The sequence below is a fragment of the Hirsutella rhossiliensis genome (genome assembly GCF_020360975.1).
Source record: "Hirsutella rhossiliensis strain HR02 chromosome Unknown scaffold00002, whole genome shotgun sequence".
NCBI lineage: Eukaryota > Fungi > Ascomycota > Sordariomycetes > Hypocreales > Ophiocordycipitaceae > Hirsutella > Hirsutella rhossiliensis.
Genome location: NW_025408668.1, coordinates 5,821,618 through 5,837,349, shown reverse-complemented (window position 1 = coordinate 5,837,349; position 15,732 = coordinate 5,821,618). Strand labels below are relative to the sequence as shown.

At 60.7% G+C, this 15,732-nt stretch overlaps 6 protein-coding genes across 6 annotated transcripts; 2 read left to right on the top strand and 4 right to left on the bottom strand.

Moving 5' to 3' along the window:
* Nucleotides 1-5: 5 nt before the first annotated feature.
* On the bottom strand, nt 6-1,027 carry HRG_02267 (tetraspanin Tsp3; the record flags this gene model as incomplete). Its single annotated transcript, XM_044860738.1, has 4 exons — nt 6-215; nt 278-782; nt 874-902; nt 998-1,027. The coding sequence occupies 4 exons, from the start codon at nt 1,025-1,027 to the stop codon at nt 6-8; spliced, it is 774 nt and encodes a 257-aa protein (XP_044724371.1).
* A 710-nt stretch (nt 1,028-1,737) lies between these two features.
* HRG_02266 (uncharacterized protein) lies at nt 1,738-3,136 on the bottom strand (the record flags this gene model as incomplete). The annotated part of the gene is made up of 3 exons (XM_044860737.1): nt 1,738-2,018; nt 2,109-2,759; nt 3,070-3,136. 3 exons carry the CDS (start codon nt 3,134-3,136, stop codon nt 1,738-1,740), a joined length of 999 nt encoding a protein of 332 aa, XP_044724370.1.
* A 1,148-nt stretch (nt 3,137-4,284) lies between these two features.
* On the bottom strand, nt 4,285-7,791 carry HRG_02265 (telomere repeat binding factor (TRF) domain-containing protein; the record flags this gene model as incomplete). The annotated part of the gene is made up of 6 exons (XM_044860736.1): nt 4,285-4,554; nt 4,927-6,071; nt 6,134-6,625; nt 6,679-7,240; nt 7,298-7,686; nt 7,749-7,791. 6 exons carry the CDS (start codon nt 7,789-7,791, stop codon nt 4,285-4,287), a joined length of 2,901 nt encoding a protein of 966 aa, XP_044724369.1.
* A 1,107-nt stretch (nt 7,792-8,898) lies between these two features.
* HRG_02264 (uncharacterized protein) lies at nt 8,899-9,267 on the top strand (the record flags this gene model as incomplete). Its single annotated transcript, XM_044860735.1, has 1 exon — nt 8,899-9,267. The coding sequence occupies one exon, from the start codon at nt 8,899-8,901 to the stop codon at nt 9,265-9,267; it is 369 nt and encodes a 122-aa protein (XP_044724368.1).
* Nucleotides 9,268-10,741: 1,474 nt separating this feature from the next.
* On the bottom strand, nt 10,742-12,167 carry HRG_02263 (glucanosyltransferase domain-containing protein; the record flags this gene model as incomplete). The annotated part of the gene is made up of 4 exons (XM_044860734.1): nt 10,742-11,110; nt 11,165-11,719; nt 11,784-11,995; nt 12,044-12,167. 4 exons carry the CDS (start codon nt 12,165-12,167, stop codon nt 10,742-10,744), a joined length of 1,260 nt encoding a protein of 419 aa, XP_044724367.1.
* A 1,495-nt stretch (nt 12,168-13,662) lies between these two features.
* Nucleotides 13,663-15,372, top strand: HRG_02262 (regulator of chromosome condensation (RCC1) repeat domain-containing protein; the record flags this gene model as incomplete). The annotated part of the gene is made up of 4 exons (XM_044860733.1): nt 13,663-13,707; nt 13,776-14,366; nt 14,429-15,059; nt 15,122-15,372. The coding sequence occupies 4 exons, from the start codon at nt 13,663-13,665 to the stop codon at nt 15,370-15,372; spliced, it is 1,518 nt and encodes a 505-aa protein (XP_044724366.1).
* Between the last annotated feature and the right edge of the window lie 360 nt (nt 15,373-15,732).

Genomic DNA, 15,732 nt, shown 5'->3' with positions numbered 1-15,732 from the left:
CCGCGTCACTTGGCGTTTGTCTCATCATGGTCCTTTGCGCCCGGCTTGTTCCCTCGCAGGGAATCGTAGCCCGAACGACAGCTGGCCGTCTCGCTGTCTGAGTCGGGTAGCAGGCGCTGGCTGCTGCCGTCGCCAAACTCGCCTTGCTTCCATCCCTGGGTGCGCAGGGCGGTCCACCAGGCCGTCCGTTCCCTCATCAGCAGCAGACCCAGGATCTGTATGGCGCCGTCAGCATGACATGCCCTGTCTTCCTCTCCTTCTTGTCCTCGGGACAGACCTGCAAGAGGCCGACGGCGACGACGACGGCAAAGTCGAGGGCCGAAGTGGCCTGCATGGCGCGCTTCCAGGGCGCGGCACAGGAGCGGGCGCGATCGTACTCGCGGGCACAAGCGCGGGCGGCATCGAAGGGATAGGCGCGGTCGGTGACGGCGTCGAAGCCGCAGCAGTCGTACGTGTCCTGGACGAGCTCGATGGCGTCGGCGCGGCGGGCGGCGAAGAGGGCGTCCCACTGGGCGTCGAGGCGGAAGTCGAGGTGCGGGGAGGAGACGACGGCCTCGAGCAGCAGGGTGGCGAGGACGGCGGCGAGGATGGCCTGCAGGGCCTGGAGGACGACGGGGGCGAGGCGGGCCAGCGGGTTGGGCGCGGTGCAGGCGTGCGAGGCGCGCAGCAGGTTGGGGTAGACGTAGGCGTTGAGGAAGGCGGCGATGGGGAGGATGATGGCCAGCATGGTCGTGGCGGGCGAGAGGGGGAGGCTGAGGTGGGAGACGTGGAAGTGGACGACGCTGGGGAGGGATGCCGTCAGCGCCGCTTCTCTTTGGTCCTTTGCCGTGGACGCGTCGGGGGGTGGCGAGGCATGGAGGACTCGAGACTTACACGGCCACGGCGGAGAGCAAGACGCTGGCCTGTCGACGGGATCACGGGTGTCAGTAATGGCTACACATAACAATAACAACAACAAGAACAACAGCAGGAAACACAACAGCAGCACAAAACTCACCAGCATGTACAGGATGCCCGGGTTCAACATGATGGCGCCAACTGCCGCCCTCATGCGACGAAGACGAGGCCCGCGACAGAAGACGGCGATGGGCAAAGAAGGGCACCTTTGGCGGATGGGGGAGAGAAGACGAGGAGCAAACAGCCGCCCAGGAATGGAGGAGGGACAAGAAAAGCGCGCCGGCGAGGTGAGACAAAGAGACACAAGGGACCGGGAGGCGAATCCCAGCAAGAGGATGGAAGCTGGAGCTGAAGCTGGAGGGCAAATGCAGAGTAGAGTACCAAGCTTATTGAAGTAGCGCAGCTAGCTAGGAGGAGGGAAGAGGGGGGGAAATGCGAGAGAGCTGCGGGCTGGCTTTTGCCGTGTCTCAGCCGTCCGGAGACGGCATCGCGACGCAGGGTGACGCTATGCGTTGCGCCAGCGGATGCGACCCCGCCTGGCCTTTCTTTTTTGGAGGGGCGGCCAGTCGGATGAGCGCATGTCGTACTTCTTTTGTGCCCTTTCATTTCTCTACTCGATAATAACAAGAAGCGCCAGGGGGAGGACCCCTGGCTGAGACGAGGGGGGGCCCGTTGATGGAGGACCTGGTTGTTTATATTAGACGCGCGGGCTGCATCATCAACAACGATCCCCGTCCGCCCCATGGCCGCAAAAAGGCAAGCGCAGCAGAAAGCGAGGGCCCTGCGCAGCGGCCAAGGGGAAAAAAACAAGGCGGCTGGGGGTGGTGATGGTGGTGGTGGCTACATGGCGGCGCAGGCCCCACCCGGCGCCGGAGCCGGCCCCGCTTCCCGGGCATGCGCCCCGCACAGGCCCGCATCGCCGGCGGCGCGGCCACGGCAGTCCCCGCGCCGACACCCGTGGGCGGCGCAGTACTCGGCCCCCGCGTGCGGGCGCTCGCGACGGCAGCCGCGCACGGCGCAGAGGTGCAGCGCGCAGTGCCGGGCGTCGGGCTCGGCGCGGCGCGGGCACGGCGCGGTGACGTCGCCGGCGCGGTCGATGAAGTGGCAGGGCCCGAGGCGGTCTGCCGTGCGAGGTCAACCAAAACAACAGCCATGGCTTCTGGGGGACGACGCCCGAGAGAGAAAAAGAGAGAGAGAGAGAGGCAGCTCACGTTGTCGACACACGTCGCCCCGCTCATCGGCCTCGACGAAATTCGCACATCCCGCGCGCGCACAGCCCTGATGCTCCCGGCACGTCCGGCCGTGCGTCCTCGGCCGCCAGCACCCTTGCTCGGCACACTCGTGCTGGCGGCAATAGTAGCCCGGCCCGAGCTCGTCGCCCGCCTCCTGGCCGTCCTCTCCTCGCGCGCCGCCGCCGCCGCGTCGTCGCTGCGCAGCCCTTCGCGCGGCGCGGCACTCGGGCGCGGAGCACTCGTGGGCGCGACAGAAGTCGCCCGTCAGGGGCCGCTGCTCGGCGCACTCCTCGGCGCCGCACCCGTGCTCGCGGCAGAGGGCCAGCGCCACGCCCACGGGGCCGTCGGCTCTGCGGCGCTTGACCGGCTCGTCGCAGCCTTCGAGCCGGCACTGGCGGTGCAGGTCGCAGAACCGGCCCGCGCCTGCTGCTGTTCCGGGGCCGGGCACGCGGGCTTGACAGTCGGGGCTCGCGCACGTGTGCGCCGCGCAGTGGCCGTGTTCGCGCCTGAGGTTGGGGCAGAACTGGACTGCGCACCGGTGGTCGCCGCAGCGCTGTAGGTCCTCGCCGGCGGGGTCGCGTTGATCGCGTTGATCGCGCTTGCTTCTACAGCCGGCCTCGACGCAGCCGTCTGCTCTCGCAGGCCGTCGGTCAGCTCCAGGGGCCTCGTCTCGTCTCCCCTTCTTCTCCACCTCGAATGGCTGGTCAGGGGGGCAGGAGACGGGGAGGAGAATAACAAGGCGGGTGAGAAGGAGGGGCGCAAAGGAAAAGGGGCTGCCGTACGATGCTCGAAGCAAAACCTGTATTTTCCCGGCGCACCCTCGCGCACGGGCTGCTTGCATCTCGCCCCCTCTCCTCCCAGCCTCGCCGAGCACCATAAATCTGGCCGTCTCCCATCAGCCGGAACCGAGGAAGAAACGGGGCGGCAGAAGCCGACTCACGGTCTTCGCAAAACGGACTGCTCTGCGACCTGGGGAACTGGCACAGCACGTCGTTGTCATCAACCATGAAACACGAATGTTTGGTGCAATACATCGACTCGGTCAAGACCGTTTTACCATGTGAGAGAAAGGCGCCGGTAGGCTCGGCGCAGTTGGCCATTCTGCATCGCTCGTGCCGTATTGCTGTCAGCGGCTGCCAGACCAGCTGTGCGCGGCCCGTCTCCATGACTGTCCTGTTACCCTTCCTTGTCTGCCGGGTAGAAAGCCAGACATATAAGTTACCAAGTTCCTCGGCTTTCCGCGGTCCTGGAGGCGCAAGTAATTCTCAACACCGAGACAGCTGTGCGAACAAAAAGGGCAGGGAGAAAGAAGACGGGCATCCTCGAGACTCATATAAGCAAGCATGCAGGCCGGGACCGCACGGGCGACGACAGCCTCGACTCGCACCTTACACGCTCTCTCCCCCATCGCCGCTTCGTTGGCCCGCAAGGCAACCTCTCCCCATCGCTACACAAGACCGCCTCGCTCATGCCCAACAAGGCTCGCCGAGCTGGCTGCTCCAGGCTCAAGACGTGGCGCAATGAGAGGCCTAGCTCCCTCGGATAGACCCCATCGTCGCCGGATGCTTGCAGAGTCAGCCTCGTCCGGGGACCAGCAATTTCTCAACTGGACGCTCTTGCTTCGTATGGGTTGTTGATGACTCCGTCTGTGCTACGAGACAACCGGCCTAGAGGCGGCTTCCAGCTCATGAGCGTAGATTTCATGCTACCGACCGGGACCGCGCCCAGTCTCTCTCTTTCTTGCTTAACAGATTCTGCTCCTCGTTGTCCAACGAGTTGCCCCTCTCCATTTCCGAGCAAATCTATCATTTCCCTCCTTGGTATCATTTGCAGTGGAAAGAACAGCATACCGTTGCCTGTAGATACAAAACTCTCCTTATCCCTATTTCCTCCACGAATGACAACGTCGAGCCGAAGCCTACCAAGGTCGATGACCCCTCGTGCTCCCGCTGTGCAAAAGTGCAGAATGGCGCCCGCTTGCCACTAAATCGCTCCCCTCACCGCCGTCGGCTTTTCTGTGGATGGCGTGGATATGCAGCGGAAGAGCGGGAAAAGCTGGTATCGTTACACGATATCTCAGCATGACCAACAGACATTGAATTTTTATCGATGTGACCGCCCATGGCCGCGGCCATGCAACGTGAGTGGCGCATGCTCATGCCAGGCTCTGTGCCACGACGGCTTGTAGACCCTCAAGCAGGGCTGCCTCTGCCGCGCTGTCGTCGTGTTGTGTCTCGTTTGGCGGTTCTGGTGGCATCGCTCGGGTGGGCGGTGGCGGCGTCAGTGTTGGCGACGCTGATTTGACCGGTTGGGCCCGCTGCGCCGCAGGAGGAGCGGGGGCAGGTTCGGGCGGCTGCTTTTGTTGAGGTGGAAGTTGTTCTTGTGATGGCGGCGGCGGCGGCGGCGATGTCTTTAGAGGTGGATGCTGTACAGGTTGCGGTGTTTGTGGGCTTGGTTCCAGACGCCGTTGCGGCTGCGGTTGCGGCTTCGGCTGCTGGGGTTGCTGCGCATGTTGTTGTGCATGTGGCGATTTTACTTGTTCAGTTGCGATGTCGGCCGTCATCGTCGAATTCGCTATAGCTGAAGGTGTTTGCGGCTGCTGCCTTGGAATAGCCTGGGCTTGTTGAGTCTGGGCCTGCGCCGGAGTAGTGGCTTGAGCCGGGGGTTGAGTCGGGACTGCTGGAGCCGGGGCGGGGACAGGGGCTGGAGCCAGGGGGGAGGCACGGTTCGAGGTCGGGACCGAGACTGGAGCTGGTGCCGGAGCCGGAGCCGGAGCCGGAGTTGCAGACGTAGCTACGCCCGGGACGGGAATCGGAGCCGGAGGAGGAGCCGAAGTCGAAGCAGGGGAAGGGGCAGGGGCAGGATGCCCATGAACCGTCGGCGAAGCCTGAGCCAGTGGTCTCTGCGTCGGCTGAAGAGAAGGAGGTGCAGTGGCGGGAGTGTTGTGCTTCTGCGTCTGCGGCTGCGTTTGGACCTGTGACTGAGACGGATTCCCCTGCTGCGTCTGCGGCCGCGGCAGCTGAGACTGCGGCCTCAGAGGCGCCTGGGGCATGGCCTGGAGAACCTGCTGCGTCGTCGCCTGCACCCCTGACGGCCTGCCTGCGTGATGGGTGCCGGCTGTTGACGTGGCCAAGGCAGGTCTCTGGGCTGCTGCCTGGGTCGCCGTGTTGCCCGCGGGCGGCTTGAACATGACGCCTTGCACTGGTGCAGTAGAGGCGCCGCCGATGTTGCCCGCCGCCTGTGCCGGACTTCCAACGCCAGACGCTGCCGCCGGCGCCTTCGCGGGAGCAGCCGTATTCGTCGTCGAAGCCGTCGCCGTCGGCGCCGGCGCCACTCTCGTCTGGGGCGGATGCTGCAGCCCGCCTGCCAGCGCCATGATGCCCTGCAGCTTCGCCTGCTCCTCGTCCGAGGTGAGCTTGGCCCGCTCCTCGGCCTCCTTGCGGGCCGCCTGCGTCGGGGCCCTGGTCTTGAGCTCGCCCGTGACGGCCTGCAGATAGTAGGGCATCTCCGAGTTGGTCTTGAGGAAGAAGAGCTTGAGGTTGCGGGCCTTGTCCTTGAGCTGCACCTGCGTCCGGTCCTTGAGGATGTCCGAAATCGTGCCGTTGTGTCCAAAAAGGGTCAGAATCTGACTCCAGTGCGGGCCCTTGACCATGTCCAGCCCTGCCATGAGCGCCTTTTCCTCCTCCTGCGTCCACGGCCGGCGCGTCGAGTGGACGCCCTCGCGCCTCGTGTGCGCTGACGACTTGCACAGGGCCGCCTGTCGGGCCTTGTCATAGAGAATGGCGCTGGGGAAGGTTTGATTCGGTGGCAGATGCTCGCCCGGCGACGGCGACGGCATCTGCGGTTCCGGCACGGGCTGTGAGCAGGTTGCGTAGTAGGGATGCTGTGCCTGGTGCTGTTGTAGTTGCTGCAGGTATGGCGTTTGAGCCGCCATGCTCTCGGCTACGCAACGTCAGCATTTCAACCTCCCTTGCCACAATTGGGCATAGGGAATCAACGCTCACTTGTGGTCTGGGGCACTGTCGGCTGGTACGGAATCGGCGAGAGCCCGTGGAGGGTCGTCTTGACGTAGTTGGAGGTGCTTTCGGCAACCAGCGCCTCCAGCTCCTTGTAGTCGGTCATGAGGTCGATTTTGCCATTGGTTAGAGCAGGAGCTGTATCCGCCTTGGGCTCGCCATCTATTGTTTCCGTCGACGGTTCGCCGCTCTCTTCCATTGGTGTTGATGCGCTGCCGGCGTCCTCGGTCAGGCCGGCCAGGGCGTTCTGGACCAGGCCCGACGCCGTTTTTTCAAAGAAGGAGGATAGCTCGTCAAAGTCGATCTCGACGTCGTCGACCGGGTCCGTCGCCTCTTGCACTATCGTCGGTTCGTCGTCGCCGAGCTCGATGGAGATGCCAAATCTACTGCACAACTCAGACTCGGACCGAAGCCGCGACCGGACGCAGGACACAAAGGTCCGTAATAAGTGCTCTGTAGGGTGCTTCTCTCGTAGCGTAGCTGTGACGGCAGTCAGCATTGGAAGCCATAAAGCTTCCGTTAGGTCGACTCACTCGGCTCCATTTGCTCTTCTGCTTCGCCCTGCAGGGTTTCCTTTCGGGACTGCACCGTGGAGACAAAGGTCTGGTCGGCAGAGGTCAGCTCGTCGCCCCCGTGCTGCCCACGTAGCCTGTCCTCGAGCCCCGACAGCAGAACCTCTCCGAGAACCTCTTCCGACGGTTTCTCAGGCCCCTTAACCACGAGCGACTCGACGGCTCTTTGCGTCATGATGCCGAGGTACAGCTCCGTCATGCCGGGCGGCAGATCGGAAACCTGGCAGCTGAACATGGCCAGGAAGTGTTCGTCGGCTTCGGAGAGCGAGCCAGGGCTGCCATCGGCTAGCCAAGAGCCGAGCTGGGCGAGGTTGGCCAGCTCGATCCAGGTCCGCAACTCGTCTTGGTCCATGCCCAGCTCCTTGGCGGATAGGGCGGGCTTTGGAGTGTAGAGAAGGCGGAGTTGTTCGAATGAGTGTCTCAGTTGTCGGTATGAGCGACCGTGGTCGGACTCGGCGTCCTTGATGAAGCCCATGGTGTCGTCGAGGGGCTGCTGCACCAGTATGTGCAGCAATGACAGCGCCTGTAGCGGAGAGTCCAGTCAGCGGCCGGCCACGCCCGACGTCGGGATTGGACGTACCATGCAGCCCAGCGCATTGATGTTCATATCGCGAACGTACGCTTGGGGGTCTGCAGAAAAGGACGGGCGAGCTCGTCGCGGTTCGGGGGGAGCGGGGGCGGCGTCAATGTCCATGGGCTCTGTCGTGGCTGTTGGCGGCTCGTCGGATTCTGCGCTGAAGTGATCCACCAGGTCGCCCACGTTGGAGAGCGCATTCTGGACGAGGAGAGCCAGCCCATTCTCGAGCAACTCCTCGTCGTCGTGGATCTCCGTCTTGGCCCTCTTGGCCTCTGGGGTTTGGCTCGGGCCTTGGTCTACTTGCTCGAACGGCCGTTTGGACGCAAGCTCGCGAGACAGGTCGGTGAAGTCGAGACCGTCCAGGTCGATGGGATCGGGCTCCTGCTTGATGCCTGCACAGCACACACGCAGTCAGACTCTGGCTCGGTGCCGGCGCAGACGTGGTCAGACGTACTCGAGGCCGAGGCGCTCTCGGCAGCTTGCGCCGGCTCGGCCATGCTGCCAATTGCGTCGGCTCACCGGTGCTGGGAGCGCATGCAAGAGGCCTGTGTCGGCGGCAGGAGGAGCAAGAGGAAAGGCTGGAGGGCATTCGCGAGAGACGGCTTGACGATGCCGACCTGGCGGTTGAGGCGAGCAGATGGCGGGCGGTCGGAGAAAATTTGCTGAGTCAGTCGCGCCGCCTGCCCTTATATCGTGCCCCCAAATTCTGCCACCCAAGATACACAATCCTCACAGCGTTTGCCGCCAAAAAAAATTGTTGACGGCCAAATTCAAAACCCAAAAGCAGCGCCTCGTCGTCGTCGCTGGTGAGAATGCTGAAAGGACATTCTGATTTACGTTTGTATTCCCATGCCTTTCTCCCATGCCCCTCTTCTCTCGCCCTTCCTTTATGTAGCGGTTTGCTCTGCCTCACTGCCGCTGCTGATCGCTCTCGTATTCACAACCGCGCCCATCTTGCTCTTCGTCACGTGCCGGCGTCTGTTCTAGAGTTCTGACCAGATGGCAGCCAGCGCACGAACAGTCACGCCGAGTTTGTGTTGGGCGCTGTGGCGGCATCCGCTGAACTCCACCCCGCTGTAGCTCCGAATCTTGTCTTCGACTTGATAAGTTAGAAAGTATGCCTGTACGAAGTACCACTACCTATTCAAGGGCCGCCGGCCAATCACGGGCCACAGCCAACCCAACCAATCGCTACAACTACGCCGTGGCCCTTGGCAACTGCAAAGCCATGTCCCTTTCCAACGGCTTCCAGCTTGACAGCTATCCGTAGTTGCTGAGCACCCTCGGAGAATATTGACCGCTGCGAAACAACGTCCTAGATACCCCTGCCCGGATGCCACAAGGCACAAGCCAGCTCAAGCAAAAAGTTCCAGTGCCTGAGACTTGCTGCGCACAACGACGGCGCTTGGCCTCGTCAATGTCTACGCCCAAGCATACCTGCCTCAGCCTCTTAGGCTCTTAGCGTTGCAGGGCCGCCCACTCGAGCCATGCCGTCCCGGAACAGAGGAAGCGGCGCCCACGTATAAGAAGAAACCCCTTGCTCTTTGATTTAGCTTCAAGGACCGACATCCGTTAACCTCAAATCCTGCTGCGACTGCCCCGCAATGAAGCCTGTGTTCCTAGCTACCCTCGCCTGCCTTTACGGCGCCGAGCTCGCCGCATCCGCGGGATCATCTCTTATCGCTCGGCTCAAGGCACGCCATGACATGGCTCACTGCATCATCGGCAATGGACAATTTCTCACCCACCCGGAGAACCCATTTGGCTTCTTGGAGACTTGCTTCCGAGGTTCAGACTTTACCGCAGACGAACAGCACGTCGTGGAAGACTGCGTCGTCAACCATCCCGAGATTTTCGACAAACCGGATGATCCATGGACGCCTATGGAGCCGTGTTTTGAGGACGAGGAGGAATTTGAGGACGAGCGCGTCGTTGAGCATCGAGGTCGTTTCGAGAAAAGGGGCGACTTTTGAGCACGGGCGTGACTCTGGGAGCCGCGGGTTCCAGAAAGAGGACAGGTTCTAGGCTATACCCCTCGCGCTCAACAAATGCTTGTTGGACCAGCGTCTCTATGTGACTCGCACTACTGTGTGGTGATTGTGATCATGTTATGACGGAGCCATGCGTCTCTGAAATGTCGATTGTATGTTGCCAGAGATGGCTGATGGCCAAAACTTGACCATACCGCCGCAGACAGCTACCATCACGCAACAGCAGTAACGGCAATGGTGGCTACTTGTGGCCCTCCAAGCTCCCATCAGTCAATCCTCGACATCCTCACTCTGGCTGCCATGTTCTCGCAATGGAATAATCGAGCATTTTTCTGTCCGTTGGCACTTGAAACAACTACCCGGGAACAGCTTCAATGCCATATGACTATGACAATAGCTTCCCGCTCCACCACCCGCCCGCAAAGCATCTCCAGCCCAGGGGTTGTTCATTTGATATTCAGCCTCAAGGCCATCCTCGCCATGCACAAGTGATCAAGTACACGCGCACGTGTTCAAGGCGCGAGAGCGCCGACCCATCTACTTTGTGTTCCACCATCAGAAATGCGCATCGACATTGAAAATAGCCCCATTGTGTCTACCTCTGCCGCACTGCCCTCTTTGCTATAGACCTTGTCAACTGCAGCAATGAACGCAGGCGTAGCTGTCTGCGCAACTGCCTCCGCCATCTGCTGCACAAGGGCCACATGGCGGGCCTTCCTTAGCAGTCATCATCAGCTCGCACGCATGACACCGTCTTTGCCACCAAAGCAAGCCCTACATCTCGTCTTTCACCTCGTCCTCCGACTCCCTGTGGACCAACTCCTAAACGCCCCTATTCTGATCCTCAAGGCATCTAGCCGTATTCAACCTTGCCAACATTATGATGGACAAGTTCCAGTGCCAAACGCACACCCGCAGCCCCTGGGGTCGCCGAGATCATCGCTACGACTACCGCCTGCGCTACCTCATCATGGGCATTCTCCTCGTCTCGTTCCTCGCCGTCGTCACCGTCGGCGTCGTCTTTACGTTTGCGGGCAGAAAGGACATCAACAGCGGTAGCGAGCCGGAAGCTGAGCGCATGAGCGCCGACGACAGCAATCCTGTGACGACCATCCTTGTGGATCATGCTTGGCAAATGCGCAATGGGAGGGCTGGGCAGCGCAGTCACGTTTCATGAGACGGCCGGGCTGTGTCTTTGCAAGTACGCACAGCATTTCAGCTCCTCGCATTCAAGTCTGGTCCTGGCACCATCGTCATCATTAAGCCGCTACCTCGTTTGTCTGTCACTAAGATAGATAAAGAAACAGGGTATATATAAACAGCCTGGGCATCCCACCTTGTCGCAAGCCACACAGAGTGCCCTCTACTTCTAGACAAGTCCAAGCCGAGCACAAACGCTTCGCCTCGCATAAAGGGTATTGGGGGGATGAAGCGCCATCAAAGCAAGGCCGTGGTCCTACAGAATCAGTGCGACAAAGAGCACCGTTGCCGCCAGGCCCGCCCCAATGGCAGCAATCCGTTGGTCAGCCAAAGCTGCGTTGCCACTGTTGTCGTCGCCCATGCGAGTCGCCGTCTCGACTGGCTTCTTCTGACTCTCACTTGCGCTGGCATCCACCGTGGAACTGGGTCCGGGGTGGCGGTCGCCCAGGGTGGGCAGCTTGACGTTGCCATCCACCTGCCACCAGCCACCAGGCGTTGACGTCGGACACGGGCGCGTCGACACGGCCTTGGCATCGTAGTCGGCCTTGCTGACGCCAGAGGGATGGGAGCCGGCCCACTTGGACTTGAGGTTGTCAAAGTCGGGGCTCCTAGGGGTGGGCATGCCCTGGCGTGGAAACCCATCAGCAGCCGCCTCGTCGCTGCGGCCCGATTCATCGACGTGAGACCCGTACGTGATGATGCCGTAGTTGTTCTGCTCCTGGATCCACTCGTAGACAATAGCGCCGCTCCAGTCATTCACCATGGGCTTGCTGAAAATGGCGTCCATGTCGTCCCACCTTCGAGGACCTGGCACGTTGCAGCCCGTCTCGGTGAAGAAGATGGGGACGGGGAAGCCCTTGGCATACTCTTGAAGCTGGTTGTACGTCGACTCTTCGTACGTGCTGGGGTCACACCAAGAGTACGAGTTGAGGCCAAAGAAGTCGACAATCTCGGACGAGTTGTCGCCGCACGTCAGGTAGTCTTGAAGCATGGGACGAAGCTCCTTGATGTCGGCGGCAGAGTAGCCGACGGGGATTTTGCGGTAACCCTTGCTGTCCCGATAGGCCTTCATGTCACGCGCGGCGGCCTTGAGCAAGGGGGCGGCAGGCGAGGCGTCCTTGGTGGCGATATTTTCGTTGCCAACGAAGAAGCCTAAAACGTTGTCGTATTTGTGGAAGGTGTCCATGACCTTGGCATACTCGTCGTACTGGGTGTCATTCCAGGAAAGTGTCACCTGCATTGGAGGAGTCAGAGCTGGCCAAAGCCGGAGCCGGAGGGGAGGGGAGTGGACGTCGTACCGGCTCGATGTAGGTGCCAAAAGTGTCGAGGTCGACGAGGAGGTAAATGCCGGCGTCTGCCAGGGCCTTCATGCAGCCGTCATGGTCGGCGTCGGCATCGACATGGTAGACGCGGATCGTATTGGCGCCGAGGTCCTTCATGAGATTGGCGTCCAGCTTGCACTGTTGGGTGTCGACGAGGGGATCTTGTGGCTGGAGCTGGTACGCAACACCTGCCTTTTGTCAGCTCCGACCCTGGCACGGGCCTGGGCGCAACACACCTTTGATAAAGAACTGCGATCCATCCTTGTTGAAGAACTTGTTGCCGGTCGCCTCGACGGGATCAAGAGCTGCAACCGAGGCAGCAAGGCCCGCAACGGCAGCCAGCAAGGAGCTCTGCATCATGATGGCGTCGTTTGGATATCGAGGAAGCTGGCAGGTTCACCAAGCAAGGCAAGGCAAAGAGGAGGCAGGATCCGAGTCTGGCGACTGAAGAGCTCAGCAGGTCGACGGGTCGGGGCAAGGCAAGACGAAGCAAAGGCGTCTAAGAGGCCAAGCAATCTCAGTCGGTTCCAAAATTCTGCAACGGTTGCATACGGCCAATCGACTCGTCAACGAGGCTGGGGAGATTGGAGGAATGGCGACGGGGATCCTTGAAAGAAGAGGAAGAGAGAGGGCGGGGGCAGGATGCTGAAGCTACAGTACGCTTCGACGTCCAGCAGAAAGAGAAAGAGGAAGCGGTTCCAGTACTAACAAGGGAAGCCGCAGCCAAGTAACTTAACATGGCGGCAGAGAAGGAGCGGTTTCCTCGGGCGACCGGCCAGGGGAGGCCAAGGAAATTGCCCACAGCTCCTGCCAGTTGGTGGCCATTCTGCCGTAGGTAATTACAGCAGGTGCCTGGCAGCGGTGAATCGAGGTGACCCACGTGGGACGAGACAGAGGCTCATGATGTCACAGCAAGGGCCCGTGAGTGTGCGCTACTCCGTTCCGGTATACTTGGTTGTCGCGGTGCGGCGAATCCAAGCAGGCATCGGTAACGCGGGCAAGCCACGATGTGACCACTCGGCAGCACCGTCTATTTCTTTATTTTCTTTTGATTATTTCCCCCCCCTGGTTTCCGCCTTGACAGAACAGACGGCCCGCCCCGCTCGGCTTCCTCATCGGGCGCTTGGATGGCATGGTCGTGGATGCAAGGCTGTCGATGGCCCAATGGCGCCTAATGGCGGTACAACAAGGCAAACAATCACAAAGACACCTGCACAAGGGCTCTGATTAGGCCGGGGCAGAGCTCGGTGCAACGTGAGAGCCTGCTTCACCCCCCCTGTTCCTGCAGGCGAGTCCCACGTCAACCAAGCTTTCCGTCAACCATAATGGCCTCGTTGAACAAGCATAGAGATATAACATACCCACCCCCTTTGACTCCCAAGGAGGACAAGGCCACGCGTGACAAGCCTTTCTCCCCTTCAGTTCATCACTGCTATTTTTCCCATTGAATCACTCACACTCATTGTCTCCGGTGCAGTCAATGAAGCGCAAGCGAACTCGATTGAAACCTTTGTTGTCCTCATTGTCGACTGTTCAGAATGGATGCCTCGTCGACTTCTTTGCCCTCCTTGTTCACGGAGTCCTCTTACTCCGTCGCAATAAAATGCCTTCCCAAGCACCAGACAGGACAAGACAAAACCTCGTCGTCCCTTTCTCACGCCGGCTCCTCATTCGCATCCTTCGTCACCGCGCGAGCCACCATCACCACAGACAAGCGACTTGCCGTGAATCGCGCAACCTCGAGGCACACAAACAAACACTCTCATTGGGCATACTCTCCCATCACTCACTTATCGCCCATCGCTAAGCCGGTTTCCCACGCCCAAAGTCTTTCCTCCTGCCAACGCCAGCAAACATGCCTCGCACCAGGATAAAGCAAAGCTCCTCGCCGCAGGCAAGGGTGCGTAACTCTTTTGACCCAAGACCTTGTCGTGTTTGTTGGGCATGGCTGACAAAAACGCGATACAGGTTAAGCGGGAATCAAGCAGGGAAGAGTCGGTCATCGTGGTTCAAGATGCCGCACCGCCGCCTGCTCGCCCTCCAAAGCGTCGCTTCGACAGCGTCAAGGGGGAGGCGGACGAGGCTCGGCCGCGCAAGCGAACGTCAAAGGCCAAGGAGACCAACAAGGCCCCAACGACACGGCTCCGGGTTGTCGTCTTCGGCACCGGCGACGGCGGCGAGCTCGGTCTCGGGCCCCATCCGTACCATGATGGCAATCCCGCAATGGCCGAGCGTCCGCGCATCAACCGTCTTCTTAACCCAGTCTCGGTTGGCGTCGTCCAGCTCGCCGTCGGGGGCATGCATTGCGCAGCGTTGACGCACGACGGCCGCGTCTTGACTTGGGGCGTCAACGACTCCAAGGCCCTCGGCCGTGACACCACGACTCCCCCTGCTTCGCCTGACGCGGCTGAAACGGACTTGCAATCCCTCGAAAGCACGCCGATGGAGGTGACGGGCCTGTCGGACCTGGGCCACGTCTTCACACAAGTCGTCGCCACGGACAATGCCACATTTGTCCTGACGGCTACCGGTCTCGTGTACGGCTGGGGGACCTTTTTCGTACGCTGTTTTGATCGTGTGAGCCAAAAAGGAATGAGCTGACTGACTTTCTTCATGAGCAGGGCAACAATGGACCTTTTGGGTTCCTCAAGAAAAACATCCAAGGCCGCAACAAGCCGACGCCCGAGCAGCTCTTCCAGACGAAGCCCGTTCAAATCGCCGGACTTGGGGACGTCAAGGAGCTCGCCGCGGGCGTCAACCACGTCCTGGCCCTCACTCACAACGGCACCGTCTACGCCTGGGGCAGTGGCAAGCAGGCCGAGCTTGGCCGCCGGCTCGGCCTGAGGCAACGGCACGAGGTCGAGTCGCTGGTGCCGCGGGCCATTAATCTGCCCAAGCGAGCCATTGTCCGCATCTTCGCCGGCTTCCATCACAGCTTCGCCGTGGACAACAAGGGCTCTGTCTGGACTTGGGGTCTCAATAATTTTGGGCAGACGGGCATTCCCGCCGAAGGGAAAACCCTGTACATTGAGCTGCCCCGGGTGGTTGGTAGTCTTGGGGGCCGTCGCATCACCCATATGGCCGGCGGCTTTCACCACAGTCTCGCGTGTACCGATAATGGCACGGTTGTCGGATGGGGACGCTGCGACGATGCTCAGCTCGGTATCGCCGTCGAGTCACTCCCGGGTGAGGACATTGTGGGCAACGACCGGGGCGAGCCTCGCATCTTGACTGTCCCCACCGTTATACCAGGTCAGTGCCGTCTTGCATTATTCCGTGAATGTTCAACGATATTTGCTAACCCGCCGCTCCAGGTCTCGACGCCTCCCAGGTCGCCGCGGGCATCGACGACTCGCTCGCTATCAACGCCAAAGGCAAGGTCCTTGCATGGGGCTTCTCCGATGGCTACCGCACCGGCTTGGGCACAGAGGAGTCGGTGCAAAGGCCAACTCTGCTCAGCGGCAGAGCGGTCACCGACGTGACGTTTACATTTGCCGGCTGCGGCGGGCAGTTTTCGGTGATTGCCGGGCCGGCGCCGAGAGCGTATGTTGAATTGGACGATTGACGCACTCTTTGATACTGTTTGCGCTTTTGTCTTTTCCTTTCTTTGGCTCCGAAGCTGGTCTTAGGAAGGCGAGTGGCGGAGAAGCCGGTTTGTTACTCAAGGGCTGGATTGCCTTTCTTGAGATGCCGCGTCATTCTTGAGATACCCCCATTATCTTTGTTGAGATACCACGGCAGCTTTGGTGGCTGCGTTGCTTTGTATTTCATGACCCTTGTTGTCGTGTTTTGTTTATTCGTTCGCGACGCAACGGGGACGCATGCCAAATGGCGCATGCTGTCACCCCGGGGAGAAGTTCATAGACATTACAGCTGGCATTACTCCGTACACATGAATTCTATGGGTGAACAAAATATACACGGC